General features: G+C 46.6%; 1 protein-coding gene across 2 annotated transcripts in view; it reads right to left on the bottom strand.

Moving 5' to 3' along the window:
- Nucleotides 1-318: 318 nt before the first annotated feature.
- cnbd1 (cyclic nucleotide binding domain containing 1) overlaps nt 319-20,225 on the bottom strand; it is a 67,178-nt gene continuing 47,271 nt past the window's right edge. Inside the window, exons 8-12 of one of the 2 annotated variants that reach the window (XM_055881354.1) lie at nt 10,810-10,916; nt 10,391-10,541; nt 10,199-10,266; nt 9,953-10,012; nt 319-1,588 (exon numbers count right to left, since the gene is read on the bottom strand). In XM_055881354.1, the coding sequence (XP_055737329.1) occupies nt 1,472-1,588; nt 9,953-10,012; nt 10,199-10,266; nt 10,391-10,541; nt 10,810-10,916 (503 nt within the window). In that variant the 3' untranslated portion in view covers nt 319-1,471. The remainder of the gene's footprint in view (nt 1,589-9,952; nt 10,013-10,198; nt 10,267-10,390; nt 10,542-10,809; nt 10,917-20,225) is intronic. The other variant, XM_055881353.1, reaches the window with a different exon arrangement.

The raw sequence follows: 20,225 nt of genomic DNA, 5'->3' as shown, positions 1-20,225 counted from the left end.
ACACGCCTGTGACTTGTTAAATTGTCTCTTTGATGCGGACAGAGAGCCCGCATCAAAGAGGCCTCACCTCACCAACCTAACCTCCCAAACATTGTATTGAAAGCAGCTCTTGGACTGTGTGAAATGACCGTGTGTGCGCGCGCTTATGTGTGTGGACAAAACCACTTGAAAGCATAATTCATCTTACTTGTATCAATGTTAAGGGTTAAGAGCCTCACTCATCTTTGAAATTAGCTATTTGTTTGAGTTTCTGAAATCTCTGCTAACATGAAGGAACACTTTTGGCGGGGATAAAATATTAACCAATGAATAGAGCCAAAATTGCTAAATGTATTTCTATTCAGGTAAAATTTCCATAACACACGCACAAAAACATTTAATCAAATTAGGCTTATGCAGACGAGGAGATGATACAATATTTGCTACAATAAAACCAGATCATTTACCACAGCTCGTTTCAAGCCCATTCTCATCTCAAATCATTCTCCAAACTGAGGGACAATTTCAGTAGGTCATTTCAGTACAGAACTGTCATCTGAGGAGAAAACAAAAATATATACAAAGAAGCAATAAAGAGCTATTTTCCTTTGGGAATGTGAAAAAGTCTCTGTCAAGGTCAGTTACGGTCTCAAATCTAAACAAACACCATGTATTTTAAGGTCTGTGTTTCTGTTTCCATACAGATTCCAGCAATCTAAAAAGTCTATGTCTCGACCCAAATATTTAGACATAAAACTAATTATACGGTCAAATGTCATTTCAGTTTCTCTACGATACGGTTCAGTATTTTCTCTTTCATAAAGAATTGTTTTCAGTTCTCTACAGTATTCACAGTGTCTGCGCAACAAGATGTTGTGTTGGGCTCTGTATGTCATTGCAGACTTGTTGTATGTCTTACCCAACACTGTTTCACACAAGTATAAGATCCAATAAGGCTGTGTTGTTTTGACCTGTGTTGGGGGTGTATGGTTAGGGTGGGTTGTTTTGGGCTGGGTCAGGCTCTGTATTTGCACACGTAGGACATGTCTGGTTAGGTTATACTAAGTGGGTGAAAGACAACATGATGTGTCACTGTCCTCAGAGTTCCTCTGGCCCTGGCAGGGATATAGGAAGCACTGCAGTGAAAGCTGCTAGCTGATTGACAATAACTGCCTCTTATTTGAAAGGCTTTGAGTGAGAGTGAAAGCTGGGGAGAATAACAGTTTATTTTCTTTGATGCTATATTAGTGTACATCTGGAGTGGTCACTGTACGTTGAGTCCAAAGATACAGGCAGAGAACAAAAGTGTATGTGGCGGGATATTGGAGGGTGTGGTTCCAGAAGTTGGATTGGAGCATGGGACTGGAGTTATACTTTTAAACAGCAAATTAGGGTTTGGCAATGTCAGTTCCTGTGTTTTCTTGCGTTGTTGTTGTAACATCTGGAGTCAAAGCAGGCAGTACACGCTGGGGTGTTTGTGTGTAAGCTGTGTTTATTGGAAGGGGTTGCTCTTGTCCACAGATCTTCTTCCACCTCCCCTGGTGAAGGTCCACTTCCCGTTCCCCTGCTGGATCCCGTTGTAGAGCAGGGCATCAGACAACACTCTCTTCTGTGGAGGAAATAAGAGACAAAACATGAGATTAAAATACACACTTATGATGAGCATTACAGGATGTCACACTGCATTGCTGTACAGAGGCGTCATGCCCATAAGGGGCACAGGGGTACGTGCTCCCTCAGAATTGTCCAGTAAAAAAAACTATATTATAATAATACAAATTGTAATTACACATTTGTTTTCCTTCTGTAATACTACTAGCGACTTAGCAATTTTAGGAAGTTGGCTTTAGCTAGCCCAGATGGTTTCCAAATTTCCCAACCTTATAAATAGCTACCAAGAAGCCATTTCAGGCAATCAATTTAGTTAGAGTAGCTAGCTTGTCTATCTTAGCTGACATGCCTGCTGGCAAGGTTGGTAGACTTTAGAAAAGCAATCAATAACTAAATGTACAAATAACACTCAAATTCCTTTGAATCTTTTACCCAGATTTTAGTAGAGAAGCATATTTTTTTTCTTTAAGAATGTCACGTTCCTGACCTGTTTTCTGTTGTTTTGTATGTGTTTAGTTGGTCAGGGCGTGAGTTGGGGTGAGCATTCTATGTGTATGTGTCTATGTGTTTGTATGTTGGGTTTAATGTATTGCCTGATATGGTTCTCAATTAGAGGCAGGTGTTTGACGTTTCCTCTGATTGAGAACCATATTAAGGTAAGCTGGTTTCACTGTTTGTTTGTGGGTGGTTGTCTTCCGTGTTTGTGTCTGTGCACCACACGGGACTGTTTCGTTTGTTGTAGTCTGTACCTGTGTGTGCGTTCTTCGTGTTATATGTAAGTTCTCATAGTTCAGATCTGTCTACGTTCGTTTTGTTATTTTGTAATCATTTCAAGTGTTCTTCGTGTTTCGTCTTTTCTTTAATAAACGTAATTATGGATTCAACATACGCTGCGCTTTGGTCCAATCCCTATTCCTCCTCTTCAGACGAAGAGGAAGAGAACAACCATTACAGAACCACCCACCAACGAAGGACCAAGCAGCGTGAAAAGCAACAACAGCGATCGCAGGATTTCTGGACATGGGAGGAAATACTGGACGGTAAAGGGCCATGGGCTCAACCTGGAGAATATCGCCGCCCTCGGTAAGAGCTGGAGGCAGCGAAAGCCGAGAGGCGGCGGTATGAGGAGGCAGCACGGAAACAGGAGAAGGATCTGGGCTACACTACGTGAGAGGAGATCGACAGGTGGGCGATCGACCCTAAGAGAGTGCCGGAGCCCGCCTGGGATTCTCTGGCACAGTGTGAGGAGGGATACCGGTGAATGGAGGCAGTAGGAAGCCTGTTAGGCAAGCCCAAAAATGTCTTGGGGGGAAGATACAAGGTAGTGTGGCGAAGTCAGGTAGGAGACCTGCGCCAACTCCTCGAGCTTACCGTGGAGAGCGAGAGTACGGGCAGACACCGTGTTACGCAGTAGAGCGCATGGTGTCTCCTGTACGTGTGCATAGCCCGGTGCGGGTTATTCCACCTCCCCGCACTGGCAGGGCTAGATTGAGTATTGAGCCGGATGTCATGAAGCCGGCCCTACGCATTTGGCCACCAGTGCGTCTCGTCGGGCCGGCATACATGGCACCAGCCTTACGCATGGTGTCCCCGGTTCGCATACACAGCCCAGTGCGGGTTATTCCACCTCCCCGCATTGGGCGGGTTACGGGGAGCATACAACCAGGTAAGGTTGGGCAGGCTCAGTGCTCAAGGGAGCCAGTACGCCTGCATGGTCCGGTATATCCGGCGCCACGTCCCCGCCCCAGCCCAGTACCACCAGTGCCTACACCACGCACCAGGCTTCCTGTGCGTCTCCAGAGCCCTGTTCCTCCTCCACGCACTAGCCCTATGGTGCGTGTCTCCAGCCCATTACCACCAGTACCGGCACCACACACCAAGCCTCCTGTGCGTCTCCAGAGCCCTGTTCCTCCTCCACGCACTAGCTCTATGGTGCGTGTCTCCAGCCCATTACCACCAGTACCGGCACCACGCACCAAGCCTCTTGTGCGTCTCCAGAGTCCTGTGCGTCCTGTTGCTGCTCCCCGCACTAGCCTGAAGGTGCGTGTCCTTAGCCCGGTACCTCCAGTTCCGGCACCACACACCAGGCCTACAGTGCGCCTCAGCTGGCCAGAGTCTGCCGTCTGCCCAGCGGCGCCTGAACTGCCCGTCTGCCCAACGCCGTCTGAACTGCCCGTCTGCCCAACGCCGTCTGAGCTGTCCGTCTGCCCAACGCCGTCTGAGCTGTCCGTCTGTCAAGCGCCGCCTGAACTGCCCGTCTGTCCTGAGTCTTCAAAGCCGCCCGTCTTTACTGAGCCTGCAAAGCCGCCCGTCTGTACTGAGCCTTCAAAGCCGCCCGTCTGTACTGAGCCTTCAAAGCCGCCCGTCTGTCCTGAACCTTCAAAGCCGTCCGCCAGACAGGAGCCGCCAGAGCCGTCCGCCAGACAGGAGCCGCCAGAGCCGTCCGCCAGACAGGAGCCGCCCAGAGCCGTCCGCCAGACAGGAGCAGCCAGAGCCGTCCGCCAGACAGGAGCAGCCAGAGCCGTCCGCCAGACAGGAGCAGCCAGAGCCGTCCGCCAGACAGGAGCAGCCAGAGCCGTCCGCCAGACAGGAGCAGCCAGAGCCGTCCGCCAGACAGGAGCAGCCAGAGCCGTCCGCCAGACAGGAGCAGCCAGAGCCTTCCGCCAGACAGGAGCAGCCAGAGCCTTCCGCCAGACAGGAGCAGCCAGAGCCTTCCGCCAGACAGGAGCAGCCAGAGCCTTCCGCCAGACAGGAGCAGCCAGAGCCTTCCGCCAGACAGGAGCAGCCAGAGCCTTCCGCCAGACAGGAGCAGCCAGAGCCTTCTGCCAGACAGGATCAGCCAGAGCCGTCCGCCAGACAGGATCAGCCAGAGCCGCCCTCCAGTCATGAGCCGCCCTCCAGTCATGAGCCGCCCTCCAGTCCTGAGCCGCCCTCCAGTCCTGAGCCGCCCTCCAGTCCTGAGCCGCCCTCCAGTCCTGAGCCGCCCTCCAGTCCTGAGCCGCCCTCCAGTCCGGAGCTGCCACCCAGTCCGGAAATGCCCCTCAGCCCGGAGCTGCCAGTAGTCCAGAGCTGCCTCTCTGTCCTGAGCTACCTCTCTGTCCTGAGCTACCTCTCTGTCCTGAGCTACCTCTCTGTCCTGAGCTACCTCTCTGTCCTGAGCTACCTCTCTGTCCTGAGCTACCTCTCTGTCCTGAGCTACCTCTCTGTCCTGAGCTACCTCTCTGTCCTGAGTTATCTAGGGGGGACCGGTGTTAAGGTTCCTAGACCAGGGTCGGGGGCGAGGATCGCCACTCGGAGGACGCTAAGGAGGGGGACAAAGACAATTGAGTTTTAGGGGTGCGCCCGGAGTTCGCACCTTGAGGGGGGGGGGGGGTTCTGTCACGTTCCTGACCTGTTTTCTGTTGTTTTGTATGTGTTTAGTTGGTCAGGGCGTGAGTTGGGGTGGGCATTCTATGTGTTGTGTTTCTATGTTGGGTTTAATGTGTTGCCAGATATGGTTCTCAATTAGAGGCAGGTGTTTGACGTTTCCTCTGATTGAGAACCATATTAAGGTAGGCTGGTTTCACTGTTTGTTTGTGGGTGGTTGTCTTCCGTGTTTGTGTCTGTGCACCACACGGGACTGTTTCGTTTGTTCGTTTGTTTGTTGTAGTCTGTACCTGTTCGTGCGTTCTTCGTGTTATATGTAAGTTCTCATAGTTCAGGTCTGTCTACGTTCGTTTTGTTATTTTGTAATCATTTCAAGTGTTCTTCGTGTTTTGTCTTTTCTTTAATAAACGTAATTATGGATTCAACATACGCTGCGCTTTGGTCCAATCCCTATTCCTCCTCTTCAGACGAAGAGGAGGAGAACGACCGTTACAAAGAAAATAACCACCAGTCAGAAGGAGAGAGCTCAAGAGGTATGCTTTGATATGCAGAAAGATCTGCAGATTTTTTTTTTTTACATAGAATTAAGCATAATGATTATGGCTGTACATAGCAGGAAAAGGCTATTTCACGTGTTTGAAAAATACTAAAATTCTCCAACTTCCGGACGGGGAGCCTAGCGCCCCTACGGACCACCCTTCAGCCATCCTCACATACTTTGTGCCTCCTGCCAGTATATCACACTGTGCATGATGCCCCTGTCAGTATATCACACTGTATGCCCAGTGCTAAAGATCAGAAGCACCAATCAATGGAGCGTTATTACATTGGTCTTTGGCATCCCACACAACATGGGTCTGATTATAGAAAACAGATAATCAATCATAGAGTACCAGTCAAAAGTTTGGACACACCTATTCATTCAAGAGTTTTTCTTTATTTTTACTATTATCTACATTGTAGAATAATAGTGAAGACATCACAACTATGAAATAACACATATGGAATCATGTAGTAACCAAAACAAGTGTCAAACAAATCAACATATATTTTATATTTCAGATTCTTCAAAGGAGCCACACTTTGCCTTGATGACAGCTTTGCATGCTCTCAACCAGCTTCACCTGGAATGCTTTTTCAACAGTTTTGAAGGAGTTCCCACATATGCTGAGCACTTGTTGGCTGCTTTTCCTTCACCCAGCGATCCATCTCATCCCAAACCATTTCAGTTGGGTTGAGGTTTGGTGATTGTGGAGGCCAGGTCATCTGATGCAGCGCTCCATCACTCTCCATCTTTGTCAAATAGCCCTTACACAGCTTGGAGGTGTGTTGGGTCATTGTCCTGTTGAAAAACAAATGATAGTCCCACTAAGCACAAACCAGATGGGATGGCGTATCGCTGCAAAATGCTGTGGTAGCCATGCTGGTTAAGTGTGCCTTGAATTTTAAATAAATCTCTGACAGTGTCACCAGGAAAGCCCCCCCCCCCCCCCCCCCCCCCCCCACCATCACATCTCCTCCTCCATGCTTCATGGCGGGAACCACACATTTGGAGATCATCCATTCACCTACCCTGCGTCTCACAAAGACACGGCGGTTGGAATTTGGACTCATCAGACCAAAGGAGAGGTTTCCACCTGTCTAAAGTCCATTGCTCGTGTTTCTTGGCCCAAGCAAGTCTCTTCGTCTTATTGGTGTCCTTTAGTAGTGGTTTCTTTGCAGCAATTCGACCCTGAAGGCCTGATTCACGCAGTCTCCTCAGAACAGTTGATGCTGAGATGTGGCTGTTACTTGAACTCTGTGAAGCCTTTATTTGGGCTGCAGTCTAAACAGATGTGTGAGCACACAAATCACAGATCAATATCAATTTGTTTATGAACACACATTTTCAAAGGGCCATCATGTTTAAAGTTTGCAATGATTAAAGTGAATGCATTCTGTCTGTGGATGAATTTTGTCTTTCTGACACCTTTTCTCTTGCTCGACACACGCGCCACACACACCCACACCCACACGCTCTCCCACTATATAGCACTGGTTATAAGTGAAGCATTCAACACAATTATCATCATCCTACATATCAGTGTGGCTAAGATGTAACATCAGGACCATTTTCATATTCCGCTGCAGAATTTTATCTTGCCCAAACACTCTCTTGCAAACTGGTGCTCTGTATTCAGTCTGGTCAGATATTGATTGGTTCAATTCAGATGGTTCTGTCTGAGAAATTAATTCATGCAGTTCCTCAGTATGAAACAATCACATAACGGTTAGAACTTGTTATTTTGGGGAATGTTAAGAATTTATTGAACAAAAGGCTTTGCTCATTATTATTTTCCTATTAGACAATCGTGTATTTGTTAGGATTTTTTCTTTTGTGTGGATTGAGTGATATTTTGAGGGACTCAAAACCTTTAATAAGAAAATGTAAATTGGAACATTCTGAAAGGAAAAGCTGCTGAACATTTTGTCGTTGTCTGGTGAAATTTCTAAGTCATTTCTTTTTTGAGTGATCCGTCCATATTCTCAAGGGCATGACACTTGCAATCATGGTAGTGTACCTCAAGACTGATTAGCGATCTGAGCCAAAAACTGGGCGTTAGCTCCGGGGGCTAATAGAAGTCTTCAGGTCTCAAGCAAGGTTACTCATCAAGTGAGCATTGTTCACTATCTTTGTTACCTAGGAGTACAGTGTGTTTCAAACGCTGTCTGTTTGTGACTCGGGGAGCTATTTCAAGTCATTAGGTCTCAGACAAGGTTACACAAGTAAGGAATAATAGTCACTGTCTGTCTGTTTGCGTTTTTTCCCCCACCACACCAACATTCATGTCTGTAGATGTCTGTAGTAAGAGTGACCAGAGTCTAAATAAACCAGGAAGACACAGAACCTCTTCTCCAACCCATATTTAGAACCTACCGTCTGACGTAAAACTCCACCGCCCAAAATTACACACACTCAGCCTAGATTACTGAGCATAACATAGGAATAACACATAATTTATAGGTGATTCACCCTTGTCCCAATACTTTGGAAACTCTTAACTCCTAAATCTATTTCAAAGGCAAAAAAAAGAGTTCCGATGTTTGGCTAAAAATGGGGTGTTGCGTCAGAAACGTGAACACTCACAGTCCTATTAATCATAGCCACTCTGGGTTCTCCATATGAGAGCAGAAACAAACAAATCTGTCCTTATTCTGGAGCTGAAAAATAAAGCCTGACAGCAAACAAACGCTGTGACTGTTGTCATTCGTCAGCTCAACAGTAAGATTAGCAATCAAACAGGCATAATAACTGCCCGTCTCAATCAAAGAGAGGCTACAGTCGTTTTTCCAGCTCTGTGCTCCTGCTACAGATCGTAAATGATCTAACACCATTTAGCAATGGCAGATGGAAAATGCCATCAGACGTAGCAAGAACGAAAGGTTTCAATAGACACATATCTTTTGTTTCTGTTTAGGTTCATCAGTGTCCATTTGTCAGACTGCGTAATTGCGATAAACAAGCATGACATACAAGCAAGCACTGACACTGGAGCTTTAAATGTCTTTTAAACGGCATGAACTGGCATGAACCACAGTTCAAAAGGCATTTAACATGAGAAGGAGACGTATATGGCTCCATGCAGAGAGAGGCTGCATTAACCTGATGGGTTGTATAGGTAACTCCCATGATCTTGGAAATACAGCACAAGCAGATCTGGGATCAGGAAAAGGCTGCATATAAGAGAGAAGCTACAGTGGTGCTACAGCGGCCTCCCTGTAGAACAACGGGCCGATTCATACTAGTGCAGAACAGCTGACCATATACTGTACAGCAACATACTGTTTGAAACAACTAGCTACACCTGTCTGTCTTTGTCTCTATGTGTTAGCTAGGATGACAACACTCAACACCCTGCCCCCACTGAGCTCTATGTCACTATCAGAACACTGTTTATGACAGTTGATTGTTACGGTAACGGTTTGCTTTGTGAGGCTTTCATCGGTCAAGATCCTCCTCTCTCATTGGCCGTGGGACACTGCATGTCGGTTCCCACCACACCCCAACAGGCCGGGGCTCCCAACCTCCAACGCCTCCTGTCTGTTCAGCCGAGAAAGCTTGGCAGCGAGACCCAGATCCAGACCACACACACTAAACCAAACCAAACCATGACAGAGGCAGACAGCTGGGGCTGATGATCACTTTAGCCTCCTGACAGACAAACTGTATAGTGTTCCTGACAAAATGCACAAAGAGACCCTTTCTATTGGCCTACAACCCAGAACTACATGGGAAGGGTCTGAAAGGTTATATTCCTGTGAAACAAGCAGCCAGAGAAAGGGAGGTTGGCCGGCCTGTCCGTCTGTCTTTATTACATGGGAGATACACAAGCTGTAGCTGTAGAAAGGTACGTCAGAGAGGACTGCACTGGACCGGTTAGCCAGTTAGCCAGCGTCCATAATGAATTTCCTTCCAAGTAAGGATTTTGCCATGGCAATAACAGAGCAGAGCTACACAGTGGTGTAATCATCTATGGGAAACTGGCACGCATACACGCATACACAAGCGAACATGCGCAAATATACACACACACACACACACACACACACACACACTGTTGGTTGAGAACAAAGGCAGACATTGGCACTCAGGCCTGGGAATTAGTTAGGGCTGGCTGCATGGCTGCTGATTCTCAGAAGAAACGTTGTGTTTGTGTTCTGGGTTTGGACAAGGCACAGGGATTATAACGTACTGTGCTGGGTATTCCATAAGAGCCTAAGACAGAGAGAGACCCTTTTCACACTACTGAGCCGAACCGTACTGTGCTGGCTTGTTATTTTCCATTCACATTGTCCTTCACAGCACGGGTCCAGAAACTCTGGTGGATGCATAATCAGGCCAGTGTTGTACAGCTCTGTAATGTGAAAAGGCTTAGTAGAATGAAAAGGCTCATTAGTGAGAAAAGGAAAGAAAGTACTGTAACAATACGCTTTACTGACGTACTGTACACTACACCTTTATGTGGTCCCACTCCTTGTGCCGCTCTTGTCTGATGTACTCCTTGTTAATCTCTTCCTGGAATAAGACAGGGACAAGTCATACAGAACCAAGTGGTCAACCGTATTCTAGGTGAATGCAACAGAATATTATTCACTATTCGAACCAGTGCTTTTCCACTTGTTCTATAACACAATAGTATCAGGGTAAAGGGAAAGGGTGAATAATGTAAGGTTAATATGTTGGACAAATTGACTGCAGTACCTGACTCAAGTTCCCGTAAATCGGCTGTGCTGTTTGTAACATCAGTGCCGATGTCACTGAATCAAGTCCTAATCAAAATATGAACATAAATCAAATTAACGCACAGTAATCAACTCAGTTTTTATTTCCTTTCAAACATCCAACAGGAGATTGTATAGGCTACCAGATATGATATAAGAACATGTGACTAACCTTTCAGAGCATCTGGTTGGAGGATCCCTACTTGCACCTCTGTCGCCGTGACGATGCTGCAGGGGGAGGGCTGATCAAGCAGGATGCTCACCTCACCGAACGATTCCATTGGTCCAAGCTTCCCCACGACAACAAACTTTATCCTGCTGCCCTGGAAATCAACAACCAATGAAGGAAAAATAGCCAAGGCCCAATCATTATCACAAATGACATGTTCCTGGAATTAATATTCCCATTTCTCGGTATAAAATGTAACACAATTATGGTAATCAGTCTTAACCATGTAATTAATATTCAAATCAAGTCCTGCTCTTTCACTCCTTGATTTAGACGAAGTGGTTTTTAATCAAACAGGGAACATGCAGCAGCCTGGAGGAAGGCCTACTGTTACAGTGTGATGTGTGTGCGCAGACTGACACCTTCTCCAGTGGGGTCCTCATCAGTGAGTTAATGTCCTGGAGGATGTTACACTCCCCCTCTCGGATGTAGGCCACAAAGGGACACACCTTACCTTCCTTCACCAGTACTACAGAAAGAAGAGAGAAGGAAAAAGAGGAGGAAATAGGGAAATAAGTTCTCTACCTGCATGCCTACTCAGATCAAGTAATGTTCTTCTGCTTCTTCAGGTCAGAGTGTGGGCTCCTTTATCATAGGATGGATGAGGTTATGAACCAGCATACAGTACGTGAGTAGTGTGGGTCGGTGTGTGTAACAGAGACCTTGTAAGTATGTTCTGTACTCAAATCAAAATGTTATTCATTACATGCTTTGAAAACAACAGGTATAGACTAACAGTGACATTTTACTTACGGCCCTTCCCAACAATGCAGAGAGAAAAATTATAACATGGGGAATAAATACACACTGAGTGACGATAACTTGGCTATATACACGGGATATGTACCGAGTTGATGTGCAATGATATAAGGTAATTAAGGTAGATAAACACATATAGGTAGGGAAAAAGTGATTAGGCAACAGGATAGATTATAAACAGTAGCAGCAGCGTATGTTAGGAGTCAAAAGAGTTAGCGCAAAAAGGGTCAATGCAGATTAGAGGTCGACCGATTATGATTTTTCAACGCTGATACCGATAGCAATTATTGGAGGACCAAAAAAAGCCGATACCTATTAATCGGCCGATTTTTACATTTACAACGATACTGAATGAACACTTATTTTAACTTAATATAATACATCAATAAAATCAATTTAGTCTCAAATAAATAATGAAACATGTTTGGTTTAAATAATGCAAAAACAAAGTGTTGGAGAAGAAAGTAAAAGTGTAATATGTGCCATGTAAAAAAGCTAACTTTCAAGTTCCTTGCTCAGAACATATGAAAGCTGGTGGTTCCTTTTAACATGAGTCTCAATATTCCCAGGTAAGAAATGTTAGGTTGTAGTTATTATGGGACTATTTCTCTCTATACCATTTGTATTTCATATACCATTGACACAATGCTTACGATCCTGCTGCTGCCTACCACCGCTCAGTCAGACTGCTCTATCAAATCATAAACTTAATTATAATATAATAACACACAGAAATACGAGCCTTAGGTCATTAATATGGTCAAATCCGGAAACTATCATTTAGAAAACAAAACGTTTATTCTTTCAGTGAAATACTGAACCGTTACGTATTTTATCTAACGGGTGACATCCATAAGTCTAAATATTGCTGTTACATTGCACAACCTTCAATGTTATGTCATAATTATGTACAATTCTGGCAAATTAATTACAGTCGTTGTTAGGAAGAAATGGTCTTCACACAGTTCGCAACGAGCCAGGTGGCCCAAACTACTGTATATACCCTGACTCTGCTTGCACAGAACGCAAGAGAAGTGACACAATTTCCCTAGTTAAAAGAAATTCATGTTAGCAGGCAATATTAACTAAATAAGCAGGTTTAAAAATATATACTTGTGTATTGATTGTAAGAAAGGCATTGATGTTCATGGTTAGGTACACATTGGTGCAACGACAGTGCTTTTTTTCCCGAATGCGCTTGTTAACTTCTTATGGCTGCAGGGGCAGTATTGAGTAGCTTGGATGAAAGGTGCACAGAGGTGCCCAGAGTAAACGGCCTGCTCCTCAGTCATAGTTGCTAATATATGCATATTATTAGTAGTATTGGATAGAAAACACTCTGAAGTTTCTAAAACTGTTTGAATTATGTCTGTGAGTATAACAGAACTCATATGGCAGGAAAAAACCTGAGAAGTTCCACTTCCTGTTTGGATTTTTTCTGAGGCTGCTAGATTTTCAACCAAGCTCCCAATGAAATTACAGCGAGATATGGATGAGTTTTCAACAATCAATAGAACTTTGTCTGATGACTCTAATGTGAAGGGGAGCCGAAGGAGACAGGAATGAGTAATCACTGCCATGAGGTGACCACGCATTGAACACGCGCGTTCACGTGATAGGCAGCTCCATTCCATATCTCAACTGAAGTCAATGTAATTCTCCGGTTGGAACGTTATTCAAGATGTATGTTAACAACATTCTTAAGATTGATTCAATACATCGTTTGACATGTTTCTACTGACTGTTATGGAACTTTTGGACATTTCGTCACGTTATAGTGGACGCGCTTTGTGACTTTGGAATTGTTTACCAAACGCGCTAACCAAAGTAGCTAATTGGACATAAATAACGGACATTATCGAATAAATCAAGCATTTATTGTGGACCTGGGATTCCTAGGACTGCATCAAAGTTCATCAAAGGTAAGGAAACATTTCTCATGTATTTTCTGGTTTCTGTTGAGTCCAACATGGTGGCTAATTTGGCTATTGTTCTGAGCTCCATCTGAAATTATTGCATGGTTTGCTTTTTCCGTAATTATTTTTTGAAATCTGACACAGCGGTTGCATTAAGGAGGGGTATATCTATAATTCCATGTGTATAACTTGTATTATCATCTACATTTATGATGAGTATTTCTGTTGAAACGATGTGGCTATGCAAAATCACCTGATGTTTTTGCAACTAGTGAATGTAACGCGCCAATGTAAACTAAGATTTTTTGATATAAATATGAACTTTATCAAACAAAACATGCATGTATTGTGTTACATGAAGTCCTATGAGTGTCATCTGATGAAGATCATCAAAGGTTAGTGATTAATTGTATCTCTATTTCTGCTTTTTGTGACTGCTATATTTCGCTGGAAAAATGGCTGTGCTTATTGTGGTTTGGTGGTGACCTAACATAATCGTTTGTAGTGCTTTCGCTGAAAAGCATATTTGAAATCGGACACTTTGGTGGGATTAACAACAAGATTACCTTTAAAATGATATAAGACACATGTATGTTTGAGGAATTTTAATTATGAGATTTCTGTTGTTTGAATTTGGCGCCCTGCACATTCACTGGCTGTTGTCATATCGATCCCGTTAGCGGGATGCAGCCATAGGAAGTTAAATCACCCGTTTGGCGAAGTAGGCTGTGATTCAATGAAAAATTAACAGGCACCGCATCGATTATATGCAACACAGGACAAGCTAGATAATCTAGTAATATCATCAACCATGTGTAGTTAACTAGTGATTATGTTAAGATTGATTGTTTTATATAAGACAAGTTTAACGCTAGCTAGCACCTTACCTTAGCTCCTTGCTGCACTCACATAACAGGTAGTCAGCCTGCCACGCAGTCTCCTCGTGGAGTGCAATGTAAATCGGCCATAATCAGTGTCAAAAAATGCCGGTACCGATTGTTATGAAAACTTGAAATCGGCCGTAATTAAATCGGCCATTCCGATCAGCTCCTCCACGGCACCCTGTGTGGTGCTGTGCGGTCAGATGCCAAGCAGTTGCAATACCAAGAAGTAATGCAGCCAGTCAAGATGCTCTCAATGGTGCACACTAACACAGTCAAGATTCTCTCCCAGCCTCCCGAGGGAGAAGAGGTATTGTTGTACCTTTTCACGACTGTGTTAGTGTGTGTGAAGCGTGATAATTCATTAGTGATGTGGATGGGGGCGTGCTCTGCCCTCCATTTCCTGTAGTCCACGATCAGCTCCTTTGTCTTGCTGATGTTGAGGGAGAGGTTGTTGTCCTGGCACCACACTGCCAGGTCACTGACTTCCTCCATATAGGCGGTCTCAACATCGTCGGTGATCAGGCCAACCACTGTTGCGTCGTTAGCAAACTTAATGATGGCTGTGGAGTTGTTTGTGGCCATGCAGTCTTGGGTGAACAGGAATACAGGAGGGGACTAAGCACGCATCCCTGAGGGGCCTCCGTGTTGAGGGTAAGTGTGGCGAATGTGTTGTTGCTTACCCTCATTACCTGGGGTCGGCCCGTCAGGAAATTCAGGATCCAGTTGCAGAGGGAGGTGTTCAGTCCCGGGGTCCTGAGCTTAGTGATGAGCTTGGAAGACACTATGATGTTGAACGCTGAGCTGTAGTCAATGAACAGCTTTCTCAAAAAGGTGTTCCTTTTGTCCAGGTGGGAGAGGGTAGTGTGGAGTGCAAGAGAGATTGCATCATCTGTGGGGGATCTGTTGGGGCAGTATGCGAATTTGGGTGGGTCCAGGGTGTCTGGGATGATGGGGTTGATGTAAGCCATGACCAGCCTTTCAAAGCAGTGCTACGGGGCGATATTCATCCCCCTTCTCTCCTTTGTAACTATTCCCCAGGTTGCTGCTGTAAATGAGAATGTATTCTCAGTCAATTTACCTGCTAAAATAATGGTTAAATAAAAAAATGTTACCTTGGCATTCTTGGGCACAAGGACTGTTGCAGTCTGCTAGAAACATGTAGGTATTGCAGACAATCAGGGAGAGGTTGAAAATGTCAATGAAGACACTATGCAGCTAGTCCTGGTAATCTGCCTTGCGGCCTTGTGAATGTTAACCTGTTTAAAGGTCTTACCCACATTGGGTACGGAGATCTCACAGTCGTCCGGAACAGCTGGTGCTCTCATGCATGGTTCAGTGTCGCTTGCCTCGAAGCAAGAATAGAAGGCATTTAGCCCGTCTGGTAGGCTCGTGTCACTAGGAAGCTCGTGGCTGGGTTTCTCTTTGTAATCAATGATAGTTTGCAAGCCCTGCCACATCCAACGAGTGTCAGAACCAACTTAGTAGGATTTGATCTTAGTTCTGTATTGATTGTTTGATGGCTTGTCGGTGTTCGTATCGGGATTTCTTATACAGTTGAAGTCAGAAGATTACATAAACTTAGGTTGGAGTCATTAAAACTCATTTTTCAGCCACTCCACAAATTTCTTGTTAACAAACTATAGTTTTGGCAAGTCGGTAAGGACATCTACTTTGTGCATGACACAAGTCATTTTCCCAACAATTGTTTACAGACCGATTATTTCACTTATATTTCACTGTATCACAGTGGGTCAGAAGTTTATACGAAGTTGACTGTGCCTTTAATTCTTATGGCTGCAGTCCCGTTAACGGGATCGATATGACAACAGCCAGTCGAAGTGCAGGGCGCCAAATTCAAAAAACAGAAATCTCATAATTACAATTCCTCAGACATTCATGTGTCTTATATCATTTTAAAGGTAATCTTGTTGTTAATCCCACCAAAGTGTCTGATTTCAAATAGGCTTTTCAGCGAAAGCACTACAAACAATTATGTTAGGTCACCACAAAACCACAATAATCACAGCCATTTTTTCCAGCTAAAGATAGCTTCACAAAAACCAGAATAGAGATAAAATTAATCACTAACCTTCGATTATTTTCATCAGATGACACGCATAGGACTTCATGTTACACAATACATGCATGTTTTGTTTGATAAAATTCATATTTATATAAAAAAATCTGAGTTTACATTGAGGCGACTAGATTCACTAGTGGCAAAAATATCAAGTGACTTTGCATAGCCACATCGTTTCAACAGAAATACTCATAAATACAGATGATAATACAAGTTATACACATGGAATTATTGTAACGGCAGCATTCCTCCTCTTCGTCTGAAGAGGAGGTGTAGCAGGGATCGGACCAATACGCAGCGTAGTTAGTGTTCAACATGTTTTAATAACAGACGATAAACGTGAACACTACAAATACAAAATAACAAATGTGGCAAAACCGAAACAGTCCTATCTGGTGCAATGAACACTAAGACTGAAGACAACCACCCACAAACCCCAACACAAAACAAGCTACCTAAATATGGTTCCCAATCAGAGACAATGACTAACACCTGCCTCTGATTGAGAACCATATCAGGCCATACATAGAAATGGACAAACTAGACACACAACATAGAATGCCCACCCAGCTCACGTCCTGACCACCACTAAAACAAAGAAAACACAAAAGAACTATGGTCATAACGTGACAGTACCCCCCCCCCCCCCCCCCCCGAAGGTGCGGACTCTGACCGCACAACCTAAACCTATAGGGGAGGGTCTGGGTGGGCCTCTGTCCTCGGTGGCGGCTCTGGCGCTGGACGTGGACCCCACTCCACCATTGTCTTTGTCCACCTCCTTAGCGTTCTTTGAGTGGCGACTCTCGCCGCCGACCTTGGCCTAGGAACCCTAACAAAAGTCCCCAATGGACTGAGGAGTGCCTCTGGACTGAGCGGCGCCTCATGACTGAGGAAACTCCTTCGGACTGAGGGACAGCTCCGGGCTGAAGGGCAGCTCTTGACCGAGAGGTAGCTCATGACCGAGGGGTATCTCATGACCGAGGGGTATCTCATGACCGAGGGGTATCTCAGGATCGAGAGGTAGCTCCGGACCGAGAGGTAGCTCCGGACCGAATGGCAGCTCCGGACCGAATGGCGGCTCCGGACTGAATGGCGGCTCATGACTGGAGGGCGGCTCATGACTGGAGGGCGGCTCATGACTGGAGGGCGGCTCATGACTGGAGGGCGGCTCATGACTGGAGGGCGGCTCATGACTGGCGGGCGGCTCTAGCAGCTCCTGACTGGCGGGCGGCTCTGGCAGCTCCTGACAGGCGGGCGGCTCTGGCAGCTCCTGACAGGCGGGCGGCTCTGGCAGCTCCTGACAGGCGGGCGGCTCTGGCAGCTCCTGACAGGCGGGCGGCTCTGGCAGCTCCTGACAGGCGGGCGGCTCTGGCAGCTCCTGACAGGCGGGCGGCTCTGGCAGCTCCTGACAGGCGGGCGGCTCTGGCAGCTCCTGACAGGCGGGCGGCTCTGGCAGCTCCTGACAGGCGGGCGGCTCTGGCAGCTCCTGACAGGCGGGCGGCTCTGGCAGCTCCTGACAGGCGGGCGGCTCTGTCAGCTCCTGACAGGCGGGCGGCTCTGTCAGCTCCTGACAGGCGGGCGGCTCTGTCAGCTCCTGACAGGCGGGCGGCTCTGTCAGCTCCTGACTGGCGGGCGGCTCTGTCAGCTCCTGACTGGCGGGCGGCTCTGTCAGCTCCTGACTGGCGGGCGGCTCTGTCAGCTCCTGACTGGCGGGCGGCTCTGGCAGCTCCTGACTGGCGGGCGGCTCTGGCAGCTCCTGACTGGCGGGTGGCTCCTGACTGGCGGGCGGCTCCTGACTGGCGGGCGGCTCCTGACTGGCGGGCGGCTCCTGACTGGCGGGCGGCTCCTGACTGGCGGGCGGCTCTGGCGGCTCCTGACTGACGGACGGCTCTAGCGGCTCAGGACAGACGGGCAGCTCAGATGGCGCTGGACAGACGGGCGGCTCAGATGGCGCTGGGCAGACGGGCAGCTCAGATGACGCTGAGCAGACGGGCAGCTCAGATGGCGCTGGGCAGACGGGCAGCTCAGACGGCGCTCGGCAGACAGGCAGCTCAGGGCAGACGGCAGACTCTGGCCTGCTGAGGCACACAGTAGGCCTGGTGCGTGGTGCCGGAACTGGTGGTACCGGGCTAAGGACACGCACCTCAAGGCTAGTGCGGGGAGCAGCAACAGAGCATACAGGGTTCTGAAGACGCACAGGAGGCTTGGTGCGTGGTGCCGGAACTGGAGGTACCGGGCTGGAGACACGCACCTCAGGGCGAGTGCGTGGAGGAGGAACAGGGCTCTGAATACGCACAGGAAGCCTGGTGCGTGATATTGGCACTGGTGGTACTGGGCCGGGGTGGGGAGGTGGCACCGGATACACCGGACCGTGAGGCGTACTGGAGCTCTTGAGCACCGAGCCTGCCCAACCTTACCTGGTTGAATACTCCCCTTAGCCCGGCCGGTGCGGTGAGGTGGAATAACCAGCACTGGGCTGAGTTTTGTATGTGGAGTAGAGGTGATTTAGAGTTTTGTATGTGTCTCTGTGTGTGGAGTAGAGGTGATCTAGAGTTTATGTGTCTCTGTGTGTGGAGTAGAGGTGATCTAGAGTTTTGTATGTGTCTCTGTGTGTGGAGTAGAGGTGATTTAGAGTTTTGTATGTGTTTCTGTGTGTGGAGTAAAGGTGATCTAGAGTTGTGTATGTGTCTCTGTGTGTGGAGTAAAGGTGATCTAGAGTTTTGTATGTGTCTCTGTGTGTGGAGTAAAGGTGATCTAGAGTTTTGTATGTGTCTCTGTGTGTGGAGTAGAGGTGATTTAGAGTTTTGTATGTGTCTCTGTGTGTGGAGTAAAGGTGATCTAGAGTTTTGTATGTCTCTCTGTGTGGAGTAGAGGTGATCTAGAGTTTTGTATGTGTCTCTGTGTGTGGAGTAGAGGTGATTTAGAGTTTTGTATGTGTCTCTCTGTGTGGAGTAGAGGTGATCTAGAGTTTTGCATGTGTCTCTGTGTGTGGAGTAGAGGTGATCTAGAGTTTTGTATGTGTCTCTGTGTGTGGAGTAGAGGTGATCTAGAGTTTTGTATGTCTCTCTGTGTGGAGTAGAGGTGATCTAGAGTTTTGTCGCCTCTAGTTGCACAGGAGACATGCTGGTAAAAATGAGGTAAGACAGAATTCAGTTTCCCTGTATTAAAATCACCGGCCACTAGGAGTGCCACCTCTGGATGGGCATTTTCTTTGTTGCTTATGGCCCTATACAGCTCTTTGAGTGCGGCCTTAGCTCGCTCAAGTAAACAGACATCTACGTATGGTCTGCAGCTTATCATGAGGTATTCTAACTCAGGCGAGTAAAACCTTGAGACTTCCTTAGCATTAGAGATCGCTCACCAGCTGTAGTTAACAAAGAGACACACATCTCCCTCTTAACCTTACTTGAAGCTGTACTCTATGTGTCTATTCATCGCCTCGAACACTCTTGGGTTACTGCGCGCACACACACAGACAAACACACACACACACATCCTACTAACCCCCACAGCAACACCCAATCCACCGCTTCTTTGACTAATGCATCACAACCGACAAAATCTACCAAAAGTATTGTGAAAAAAAAGTAGGCTACACTGTAAATGACAGAAGAAGTCCTCTTGTTTTAGCAAGTCTGTGCTGGAGGATTATTTTTTCATGTGACAAATCTTTGGTTTGTGTGCATTGGGAGGTGAGCATTATATTGATTCACGGCCCTCTAGCCTTTAACGGCTAGGAGAAACACGGTATATTAGCGCTGACAGGTGTTTTTAAATGCTATCTCTATGTAGGGGAAAGTTGGACAAACGGGGCCCATTTGTTATGTGTGCTCCCCAGTACCGGGGGAGCCATGGTGTGTGTGTGTGTGTGTGTGTCATTCTCGGGCCTAATTTCATCCCGGCCTATTCCAATGAAACGCTTGGCAGCTTTTATTTAAGACCTCAGAACCTCAAGATCCCCTTTGACCTTTCTCACTCACTCAGGCCCCAGAATAATCAAACAGTTAACAGGGCCTCACCTGGGAAATTACCCAGTAGGATCCCCTGGACTGTGTCTGTCTGCTCCAACTCTCTGTCAAAGTCTGCATTCCAAATATCACACTATACCCTAGTGCACTACTTTTGACCAGGACGCATAG

The sequence above is a fragment of the Salvelinus fontinalis genome, chromosome 25 (assembly GCF_029448725.1).
Source record: "Salvelinus fontinalis isolate EN_2023a chromosome 25, ASM2944872v1, whole genome shotgun sequence".
In the NCBI taxonomy this organism is placed as follows: Eukaryota; Metazoa; Chordata; class Actinopteri; order Salmoniformes; family Salmonidae; genus Salvelinus; species Salvelinus fontinalis.
This window is presented reverse-complemented; position numbering and strand designations above follow the sequence as displayed.